This window comes from Morus notabilis, unplaced genomic scaffold, assembly GCF_000414095.1.
Source record: "Morus notabilis unplaced genomic scaffold, ASM41409v2 Scaffold2080, whole genome shotgun sequence".
In the NCBI taxonomy this organism is placed as follows: domain Eukaryota; kingdom Viridiplantae; phylum Streptophyta; class Magnoliopsida; order Rosales; family Moraceae; genus Morus; species Morus notabilis.
In genome coordinates this window covers 54903-66900 of record NW_010367927.1, presented here as the reverse complement: position 1 = coordinate 66900, position 11998 = coordinate 54903, and the positions used below count along the sequence as shown (strand labels likewise).

The 11998-nt window shown below is 37.1% G+C and overlaps 2 protein-coding genes across 2 annotated transcripts; one reads left to right on the top strand and one right to left on the bottom strand.

Moving 5' to 3' along the window:
• The first annotated feature begins 525 nt into the window (after positions 1 to 525).
• On the top strand, positions 526 to 3453 carry LOC21385534 (probable pectate lyase 19). The gene is made up of 4 exons (XM_010113791.2): positions 526 to 732; positions 1184 to 1835; positions 2399 to 2641; positions 3108 to 3453. The coding sequence occupies exons 1-4, from the start codon at positions 539 to 541 to the stop codon at positions 3330 to 3332; spliced, it is 1314 nt and encodes a 437-aa protein (XP_010112093.1). The 5' UTR covers positions 526 to 538; the 3' UTR covers positions 3333 to 3453.
• A 1115-nt stretch (positions 3454 to 4568) lies between these two features.
• On the bottom strand, positions 4569 to 10879 carry LOC21385533 (FACT complex subunit SSRP1). The gene is made up of 16 exons (XM_024175869.1): positions 10767 to 10879; positions 9340 to 9525; positions 8904 to 9009; positions 8430 to 8566; positions 8158 to 8241; positions 7968 to 8062; positions 7726 to 7834; positions 7449 to 7535; positions 7241 to 7333; positions 6902 to 7099; positions 6652 to 6797; positions 6421 to 6568; positions 5714 to 5812; positions 5437 to 5622; positions 5050 to 5128; positions 4569 to 4791 (listed from the first exon to the last, which is right to left on the bottom strand). The coding sequence occupies exons 1-16, from the start codon at positions 10818 to 10820 to the stop codon at positions 4661 to 4663; spliced, it is 1938 nt and encodes a 645-aa protein (XP_024031637.1). The 5' UTR covers positions 10821 to 10879; the 3' UTR covers positions 4569 to 4660.
• Positions 10880 to 11998: the final 1119 nt, after the last annotated feature.

The window sequence follows — 11998 nt, the reverse complement described above, 5'->3', positions numbered from 1 at the left end:
ATGCCTGTCTACTTCACCATTAACAAATTATGGTAGTGTAAATTTAAATGGTGTAAAATAGTCCACGACAAAAAAAAAAAAAAAAAAAACACCAAAAAAAAAAAAAAAAAAAAAAAAAAAAAAAAAAACCCCAGTCGACAACAAAATGTACCTGTAAAGAGAATGATCCTTAATATAGGTCTCACAATAACCTGGATGGTAACCATAATCTAACAATAGGGGCCTTGACGGAATAAGATTCTTTTTTTTTTAAGAAAAGAAAATTAATTAATGTATGTTTAATATTTTGAGGTGTAAAGATAATTAGTTAATAATTCTAATAATAGAGGCCTTGATTTAAGGGAGGCCTTAGGCAGTTGCCTTAACAGCCTCACCCTTGAGCCGGCATTGTATATATTTAGCCCATATGCAGGTTCCAACTTTTTGGTCAGGCAAGGTCTAATTCCCCATTGTATCAAGAGTTTGATACAGGACCTTAGCCACATACATCAAAATTAAAAAAATAAAAATAAAAAATCAGGAAGATTAATAAAAAGCAATGGTGGGAACAACAAAGCTAGGCTTGGTTTTTTTGATTGGTTTTGTGGTGCTAATTCCAAGCCTGCAGGCCAATATCGGCGACTTCGACGAGTCATGGCAGCAGCGAGCTGAAGAAGCCCACAAGGCCGCTCTCGAGGCCTATGACCCTAACCCTGAAGAAGTTACAGACAGCTTCAACGAGGAAGTCGACAAGTTCGTAAATTCCAACTCCTTTAATTTTCACAATCTTTTTGCGATGATCTGCTCATTTTTTATTTTTAGAACAATGCTAGGTGATACTAATGGTACTGAACACCATAAACTAATAAAATATTAATATCATAATAAAGAGTCATCTTCTATTAATTCTGTGGGGCTAGAAACTAACAATCTTTAAATGATGATAAACTTATTTTCATTTTTAAAATAATGACAGAACACTATGCACTAATAAAGCGTGCGTCCCACAACATAAAATCTACATATAATGCGCCCTTTATTAGATGTGGTGTTTAATATATGCAATTCTCAAACATTTTTCTAATATTGATACAAGCACTATTGTAGAGTTTGGGTTACATTTTTTAACTTGTTGATTATTCCTCCATTTTGCATTTCTTTTCCATCACTAATTGATTACAAATACTTTTATGCTTGGCTGCAGGGTGATAGACGGGTCGAACAGCACTAGGAGGGAGCTAAGGAGGTACTCAGGACCCTGCGCGGCCACAAACCCAATCGACAGGTGCTGGCGGTGCCGCAGCAACTGGGCCAGCAACCGAAAGCGCCTCGCTAGATGTGTCCTCGGCTTCGGCCGGAAGACCACCGGAGGGAGGTCGGGGCGGTACTACGTCGTCACCGACCCTTCGGACAACGACGTGCAGAACCCTAGGCCGGGGACTCTGCGGCACGCGGTGATCCAGAAGCAGCCGCTGTGGATCATTTTCGCCCACAGCATGATCATCAGGCTGTCGCAGGAGCTGCTGATCACCAGCCACAAGACCATCGACGCCCGCGGGGCTAACATCCACATTGCGAATGGCGCCGGCATTACCATTCAGTTCGCCCGGAATGTCATCATCCATGGGCTCCACATTCATGACATTGTGGCCAGCGGAGGTGGCATGATTAGGGACTCGGTGGATCACTTTGGGTTTAGGACGCCTGCTGATGGAGATGGGATTTCAATCTTTGGTTCCACCAACATTTGGTTGGACCACATTTCCATGTCCAATTGCCAGGACGGCCTCATCGACGCCATTCAAGGCTCTACTGCCATCACCATTTCCAATTGCCACTTTACCCACCACAACGATGTAAGTACTAGCTAATTACCTTTAAAACAAAAAAAAAAACAAAAAAAATCCTGGAAGCATTATCGTTACTATATATTTTTTAGTAGGGACATTATGAATCTTTAATTAGAGATATTTTTATTCATGGAAATGTTATATTTTTTAATTGTAGGCATAATTATAATTGGGGCTCAATGATGTATTCTAATTATCAATTGTGACGCGATTAAATATATATATATATATACACACATATAGTGGGGCAGAACCGAAACTTTTACTAAAACTTTTATTAAAAAAAAAAAAATAGAGCCAAAAATTAAAAATTGAGTGGGATACCCTCAGTTTAACATCACTCAACTCTACCATTGATCACAACTAATAAAATAATTTATAGATGTTAAACACCACCGTTGCCTCTTAGTATTGCTTTACCTTAAAAGTAGTATATTCATGCCCCGTCATTTAGTATTTGAATCGTTGGACAAAAAATGACACTTTATACGTATACGTAAATATGGCCCTATTTTTTTGTTTTCTTATTTTTAGGAACGGGCCTAATTATACAATAATATTGCATGTAGGTGATGCTATTTGGTGCAAGCGACAGCTTTGAAGGGGACAAGATTATGCAAGTGACTGTAGCGTTCAACCACTTCGGAAGAGGACTGGTGCAGAGGATGCCAAGATGCAGATGGGGTTTCTTCCATGTCGTCAACAACGACTACACTCACTGGCTAATGTACGCCATTGGTGGAAGCTCACACCCCACCATTATTAGCCAGGGCAACCGCTTCATTGCCCCTCCCAACAATGCTGCTAAGCAGGTCCTTATATATACTATAAACTATATCTATATATATAGATATATTACATATAATATATTAGCTGTGTTTAGAATTAATCTCGTTTTTATTTCATATTTTTTGAGAAAGAAAAAATAAAAACGTTTCTAAAACGGCGTTTGGCGCAATAAAGATAAAAAATGAAAATGAAAACGATTTTTTAGTTTAGTATAAAATTAGAGATATGAAAAACGACTTTTAATCGTTTTTCATTTTTTGTTTTCATTTTCTCCTCTCTCGAAGAGAGAGAGAGAGAGACATTAATGAGTTTTTCTATACTGAAAATAATCTCTTGATAAAACTACCAAACGCATTTTTAAAAATGATTTCTGTCTGAGATTGAAAACATTTTTATTTTCATTTTCATACAAAAAATAAAATCATTTTAGAACGAGTTCTAAACGCGCCCAATGTGTTTATGTATTTGTGTATGGTTGTGTCTGTATAGGTAACGAAGAGAGATTATGCGGCCGAGTGGGAGTGGAAGAGATGGACATGGAGGTCAGAGGGAGATCTAATGATGAACGGTGCCTTCTTTGTTCAGTCAGGAAATCGAAGCAAGAAGAGGCCATTTACCAGGCACGACATGATCAAGGCCAAGCCTGGGACGTTTGTCACTAGGCTTACACGCTTTGCCGGTGCCCTTAACTGTTATGCTGGCAAGAAATGCTAGAACATAACTAACATTTAATTGATTAAAAGCTAGGTGGAGAAAGGTGCATGCTTCTAAGGGCTTTTCTTGGGTATGTACTGAAGGAGGATGGGAAGGATTGAGCAAGATTTATTTTTTATTTTTATTTATTTTTATTCTTTTTCTCTTAATGTCTGCGTTTGTTTTGTATTTCATTCATTAGTTGAGAATGAAGAGGAAAAATGAGCAACATTTGGATTTTGGTATGTTTTAAGAGGAGGTTTTGACAGACTGTTGAATATTAATTCGTTTTTACTATTCCGTAAGAATACAAAATCAGCAAAATCGTGACTTGTTAAAAGTATGCTAGAGATATCAGACGTGCTAACATATTGGGCACCTAAAGCACCTGTTTTCCCGTGAAGTCTCTCAGGTGGAGGCCAAAATGCAAGAATCAAACCGTCAAGGTTTAATGTTGTCACTACTAATTAGGACCCAAGATTTGTTTCAAGCATAGTTTGTTAACAGCTTTACGATACTTCAATTTCGCTCTGTTGGTATCACATCCAGATCCCCTATCAAACAAATTTCCAACGTTTTTTTCTTTTTTCTTTCTTCTTCTTCTTCTGTTAGACATTACAGATTTAGTTTACCAACGAACGTGAATAAAGCTGCACAGGAGAATTATCCAAAAATTTCAAGGGTGCTAAAAACAAAGAGAAAAAGTGGAACGCCACTTGGCGGTAAAAACATGGTGTATCACCATGGTCATGACCATAAGTGAACCTCACTTTATGGTCGATAGGTTTTATGTGCGTTCTACTTTTGCTTATGATCGATCTATCCGTAGATTTTAAGTATGTTTATCAGATCGCCAATTCAATATCGCATAGCGAAACACATTCTCATTATCTGTCTCATTTTTATTCTGAATTCGTTCTGCAACAGTAGCTTCGTAGCAATATAATCCCACTGCATGTTTGATTAGAATCTTATACACGATTTGGCCGCCGTCTACCTTTCATTTCTTCAAGCCTATCCCCAAAAACGACAGCAGAAGCACAAGCTATCTTTCATAAAACTTACTTAAGCGACAATTGAAAATGCGGAAGAAAGAGACCCAATCGCCTTAATTAGCTAACCAATCTTTAGTACTCACCGAAAAATTGTTCATAAACAGTAATACATCATCAAAAATCTAACCCCAAAAAAGAAAACCCTAGAGATGAGAGACGGTGAGATGACACTTGAACAAAAAGCTCGAGGAATTTGCAAAAATCTAACCCCAAAAAAGAAAACCCTAGAGATGAGAGACGGTGAGAGATGACACTTGAACAAAAAGCTCGAGGAATTTCCTTTCTGCTATGATTCTATTCGCTATCCGATTCATTCCCCGAGTCCATACTCTGATTGGTTGTGGGTTTCTTGTAACCACTAATTTCCTCCTTGTAGCGTTTTTTATCTTGTTGAGCCTTAGCTTCATAGGGCTCTTTCTCCTCCACTGCGCAAAGAGAAAAGGGCCAAAAAAAAAAAAAAGGGAAAAAAAATCAGTCTTGCGAGTTGTGATGTGACAACCAAACAATGTAAGCTGTAATTGACAAAAAGATTGCGGCAATCTTCTCCACTATTGGAGGAATCCAGCGACTAATGCATTGGTGAGGACCCCACATAAATTGATGGCCCACCATAAACAGGAGATGTCACTGTGACTCTTGGGACGATTTTGTGGAAAGACGAAACTAACCGAAATTATGCATACCTGACATCTTTTTCCATTTATCTCCGAGGACTCTTCCCACTTCTGTGAATGAAATTCCAGGATTACTCTTCTTCACATTCTGTGGCCAACAGATTATACCGTCAGTAACCAATCTGTTCCCACGAACAGGGACAAAGTTTCTCACAACGTGGAAATTCTGATTTTCGTTGAAATAGCTTTATGCATGTTTGCTAAAGGTAAATACATGTCTCGTGGGATCGACATCGCCACTCATGCATTCAAAAAGCACAGAGGGCATGTGGTCAAATCAGGCTGGCTAAGGTTCAGACCAAAATGAGGGACCATATATAGTTGACACGGACGAATATGCATCCAATACTTGATGCAATATATATAGGGAGACATAAATGTAGAAAAGAAGCCCACCTCCCTATCCATTTGTGAGAAGAACATGAAACCAGACATAGCTCTTTTTGGGGCGTTGGGATCCTTTTTCTTTTTCTGTTTTTTCTTCTTTGAACCACCATCTTCATCTCCATCTTTAGATTTCTTCTTGGAAGAAGATGCCTTGGAAGCGGTTGGTTCTTTTTTGGAATCCTTTTTGGCAGGCTTCTGAAAATGGCCATTCAGTTAAATAGAAAACAGAGGTTTTCAAGGGAACCTTCTTAAACATAATGCAAATGATAAGAACAAGATGCCTTGCCTCTTTTTCTTCTCCACTTTCACTGGCATCGGATTCTTCCTCCCCAGAATCATCAGTCGGGGAACCTTCATCGTCCTTGTCGACAACAAAATCTTCATCCTGTAAGGATCATCATGTCGGAACAATGAGTGGACTAGCACATCAAAAGACACAGACAGTGGGGACAGAGACGCATACATGCATGGTAAGTGAAGACTCAGATGCACATGTAGGATATCAAACTAGTGTATAATTGATCAGAGAGGAAGAGAAGTGGAATAGATAGGGGTCAAAACAAGCAGAATCTCTCTGCCCTTGAATAGGGAATGTGCATGTGTGAGATATTTCTCAAGATTTGATATGTACTTTTCTTAAAATAGCCCTAATAGCAAATGACAATCCAAGCTCTGCCTCCTTGAGGAGAAACATGAGTAGGATAACTGTCATGAAAACTTCAACTATGTGTTAGTTTTCTTGATAAAACTACCTTTGCATACTCGGACCTCTTTTTTCCCTCCAAACAAAATAAAAGGAAGTTCTACCTAGGTGTAAAATTACATGTTAGTCTCAAGAGCCATGTTTTCAAAAGTAGCAAGTGAAGTACAAATTCTAGCAAAAGTTTTGGCCCTCAATGACATAGCTCAATGAACTCAACAACTATGCTTTTTAACTACAATCAAATGGCATGTCCACACTTGAGAAAAGAAAAAAAAAATACAAAAAACCACCTCTTCGTCACTCTCATCTCCACCAGCTTCATTCTTAACACGAACAAGATGCGGATCAACGGCATCATCATCCTCATCTTGAAGAACAGATGCAACGCCCTCTGTAGTCTTGAGATCTCCCAAATTCATAATTTTCAAACCTTTTCCACTGCATGATAGTCACCAGGTGAAATTAAATTAGCAAACCTCAATAATTGCCTCTATGTAATGAGATGAGAAGCTCACACTGACCTGATGAAGTCAAAAAGATTATGGTACTCGTTCCTCTGAATATTTCGGAAAAGATGCTCTTGCTCAGTTTTAAGTCTGATAAGAAGATCAAAGTAATGCATATTTGAGCCACCAGCAGCATGCCTCTGAAATTCCACATAGTCAATCTAAGACAACCAAAAGATGTCAGCCTCCAGTTAGTCTCCAGAGCGAGCATAGTAGGTCAACAGCATAACAGGATCATAAGAAAAGACATATTTAGAGAATATACCTCCTCATGAAGAATAAGGGTGGGAGGTTTAGGCAGAAAAAAGAAGCTCTTTTCAAGGGGATACAGGACCCCATCTTCAGCTTTCAGTGATGATTTCACTGCATATCCATCCTGACAACTACGGAATTTTCCTGGTTTAGTAACTTTAGCACTGGATAAACCACGCAATATTGTGGTGAACACCTCATGAATAAGTCCCTGTGTGTTCAAATATATTAATGTCAGGTCAAGTTCCTCACATCAGAAACAACCCCCCAAAAATGGTATATATATTCCCCTAATAAGCCAAACAAAACAACCCATTTGTAAATTAATAGAAAAAAATAAAGAACCTCCTACCTTATAAGATGGTTCTAACTTGTCCTTATATTTGGTGCTCAACAGATCTTCACTTATTGACAGATCGCTCTGGATTATGTAGTCAGTTTCAAACTATAAATAACAGGAAAAGAACAAGTCAGTCAAGCAAGAATAATAAACCACCAAAGTTAATAGAACAGAGAAAAATAACCAAATTGTGATTATGAAAACAATGAAATAAAAGTACCTGCAATACAACATGTGGATACAAAGTTTGGCCTTTACGGATAGGAGGATCTAGAGTAACAACAACAAAGGTATGTGGCTGGTTATACTGCATAAAGAACAAGATAGTGTTACTTTGTTAATTAAGATCACATTAACCAGCCTGCTCATCAGAGACAACCAGAGAGGCAGAGACTAATAGATTAATAATGATAAACATGCACGAAGAACTGGATAGTGTGCATGAACACTTCATTAGCATCTACATAAAATTTGTGCGCTGAGCAAGAATAGAAGACCTTGGGAAGTAAAAACAGGCGAACAACACTACTGTACTGAATTTTGAAATCATTAGCCTGTCCTTGTAGCCTCAAGAATGAAAGATGAAGTTCCACACTGTAGCGCCCCCTGTATATATAGTAAGCACTTGCTTAAGCATTGATAATTTGATTGTATCAATTGTAGGTGCCTGTGTGCCTATTAACATGCGCGTCAAAAAAAAAAAAAAAAAATTTGTGTTTTCAATTTTCAGCAGATCTACCTTGGCGTAAGGATAGCAATACCCTCAAAAGTAACAACAGCTTCTTCACCTCCGGCACCAACATCTGCCATCGACATAATTTTGTCACGAAAAACCTACCAATAGTCGATTGGAAATAGATCAGCATAATAGCATAATATCACAAATCAATGTCTCAAAATTTCCATCAAGCAGCTAGTAATAAACTAACCTGGGCAGGAGGACGGCTTTCATCACCAACAAATTGAGTGTTGGAGTTGGGAATGTGAAAACTTATCTCCATCAACGAATCTTTCTGTCATAAAGAAGATAGAAATACTCAAGAAATAATCTAAACTTAAAGTATGTTACCAGATAATCTAATATCCTTTTCTAATCAGAGATTATGTTAGCATAAAGGGGCCTTGATAGGTATGACACAAGTATTGATTATAAAAAGGCTGCTTAAGATCATTGTTAAAGAACAGAACCTAACTAACCAACCTCGTTGGCTCCAGTTGTATCATCCACATGAAACTCCAAGATGACATCATTTTTTCCCTGAAGTTGTGTTTGCGATACATCTGCCAAAGATACCTCAAATGCTTGCTTGGAACCAGCCAAAAATGTAAGCATATTCCCTGCAAAACCAGTGTAAGACTTTAACATAAAAATAAGAAAAAAAGGAAGAGAGAGAGAAACCAGAACAATCCCATTCAGGTTCTTCTCACTATATAACTCCTATTTTCAGTCCCCTTTACCAGAGCCAATATCGTATTAGAGGCAGTCATTAAAAAAATAAAAAATAAAAAATAACCCCACAATCTTTACATCATTATAATCGTCACCGTTCTGCTAATCACATTTAGTCTTTCTCATGAAGCAACTTTGCATTGCTACTAATGGATCATGAACAAAAAGAAAAAACCAGATAAATGCCATTTGTATTCAGTAACTTAAATGAAAAGAGAGCATTACCATTTAAATCAACTTCTCCCCAGTTACGGCCGCTTACAGAGAGTTGCTTCTCCTCTGGAGTAATCCCACAAGTATTTTGGAAATAGGTGGACAAACTAGAGACATCCTACAAAGTAATTATAGGAGAAAAGGTTAAGGTTAGAGACCTTTTGCAATAAGACCATGAATTCAAAGGGAGTGTTTGCAATATTATAATCAAAGCTTCCATTGATAGCCATCATACAACTGAACAGCAAAACAACTTTTACTATAAAGGCAGAAACTTGTGAGCAAGAGCACTTGAGTTTCCCAGGACACTAACAACAAGTGCCTACAAGTAAACTCATATTTCATCTTGATTGCCAAGTAACAAAACTAAAATTCTAATGTCCAAAGTAGGTCACCTTTTCAGTAATGGACATACAATCATGAGAGTTAGAGATAAAGGAATACTAACCTGGTCACGAAACCCAGTAAACTTGTAGTACAAACCATCTTTGATCCGAACCCCAAGTTGATTTGTTCTCGGGACCTTCATCCATGTTACCCCCACGATGTCAGCCTTATCAACTTCAATTGCTTTACCACCTCCTTGTTTCTTCCACAAAATCCCTCCAGAAAATATTTTAAGCTGCCCAGGATTCTGTCACATAGAGTGCATTAGATGGGGAAAAAAATAATTGTATACCTTCTTGCTTAAAATGATGCTACAACCTAACCATATGAAATGCAAGTCATGGGTTTAATCAGTGCCACAAAACATTCTATCATGAAGTTAGAATGCGAAAAAAAGGAAACAACAATCAGGCTCTACGTTGCCATTTATCAGCAATAATTACTATAACATACAAAGAAAAAGTTCTCACTAGAGAATTTCAGCAATACATCCGAAGTCTAACAAAATCATAGGCCTGGGAGTCGTTAAGAAATGCAAATAACAAGACTACAAGATCTATCATCGGCAACTACATAGACCTGTATCAAATAAAGTTGCAAAAATAGTATTGAATCATGAATCATCATTCAAGGAATCAGACTTTATATTTGAGACGAAGAAATGCAAAAGGTGAAAACCATAGGGGGTATTAGACTTTTCGTACAACTAGCTCCCCAAATGAGGACACAAAAATCTGCATTGTGGGGATACCAACGAACTGTAGACAATGCATCGCCATTGGATTTTCACGGGTATTACATATATGAAGTCTCAGACTCTATTGAAAGCTTCCAAATCACGCTTACCCTCCCTCCTCCTACTTAGTGCAGAAAATTTTCCTTTTTTTTTTTTGGGGAACTTATTCTACAAAATGATTAGCACCAACTGAATATACATGGATAAGGGCCATACGAGGGATTTAATGGAAAAGACACAGAGTCCCTTATCAAAAATACCTAGCAGACGTTCATAACTAAACAAAACTCATGGGTAGTTTGAAAACCCAAAGATTGCGTTGATGAAATGGGTTAGGGTTTCAAGAAGTCGAACCTAGAGCAACCACGGAGACTAATTGTAATCCCCTTTCCCAAATCCTAATAAGTTCGTCGCCATCAAACACACCAAATTCGAATGCAGTTCCAGAAGAGAAGAACCCCTTCATATACTCCAATAATTAGGGTTTCAAAACCATAAAAGAAAAAGAAAAACTCAACCATAACAACGGAACTACCCCAACTCTCAAAATCGACACCAAATTTCACCACAGCCAAACTCGGCGAGACCATCAATGGTTCCATAGGAGACAAAAATTAGAATTTCGAAACAAACTAGGGTTTCAAATTACACCGAGAAATGAAAATAAATCGAAGAACAAAAACTCCATAGTAAAACAGAAAAAGCTCGAAACCAAGTAATATGAGGAAAGGAGAAGAAGAGAAAGAACTCACAGTGCCTCCGCGGCCTCCGATAGAGATGTTGTTGAAGAGATGGCCGTCTGTCATGGCTCAGAGAATCGAAACCAGAAGAAATCTCTGCAAACACTGCGACAGAGAAGAGAGAACAAGTGTCCGAAAAAAAAATAAATAAATAAGCAAGGAAATGAGGGGGAGCCTTTTATTTATAGAGTATGGAGGCGGTGCGCACTGCGCACCAAGACTAATGCGCGCGAATTGGGAAAACGATCCGGTGCGAGCGTCTCCACTCTACGGGAAGAAAAAGGCTTTTTTTTTTTGTTTTGTTTTTTTTACATGAATACCCTCTCAACTTCAGTTTTGCAAATTGATATCTTTAGGCCTCGTTCGTTTCGATGATTCGAGTTTAGAATTTGAGTTAAGATATAATTGTATGTGAGAGCTTTTTACTGTAGCAAAAAATTAGATGTGATTATTTGTGAGAGCTTTTTACTGTAGCAAAACTCGAATTCTAAACTCGAATCAGCGAAACGAACGAGGCCTAAATTTTTTTCTTAACAATTCATACCTTAAACTTTAAAATTTATTACATTATTAATTAAATTTAAAATAAAATTAAAATTTTAAACAGTAATTTTTACGTGAGTGTTTAATAAATTTTTTTTTTATCTTTTTACATCGAATTGAACCCTTTATACATTATGAATGATCGTGGACGTTTGGTTCATAAATTCAGAATCATGATTCAGAACTATTCTCGATTTACGTGTATTTTTTATGAGAGAAAATACTGTATCAAACAACGAACTATGATTCAAATCATGGTATAAATGTAGCAACCAAACAACCTTAATTAGTGGCCCCCAATTTTTCTCCTAAAACTGTTAACTCCCAGTTTCAAAAAAATTTCAATCGTGACGTGTACATAAAGATCAATTCGATACAAAAAAATATTAATTATTTTTATTAAATATTTACATAAAAAATATCATTTAAATTTTTAAATTCATTTTCAATTTGATTAATATTGTAACAAATTTTAAATTTTAAGAAGTAAGTTATCAAAAAAATTAAGAGGTTGTTCTTTTGCATTTTTGAGTTAGGGTGACTCGAGTGATGATCTTGAGTTATAATTTGAGTTGAAGTTGTAACTTGAGTTTGTGTTTGGATATGCACATTTGAGTTATGATTTGAATTGAAAATCTTTTTGAGTTTGTGTTTGGGTGGGTTAAAATTTAAATTTATATTTAGATAGTATTTTAATAAAA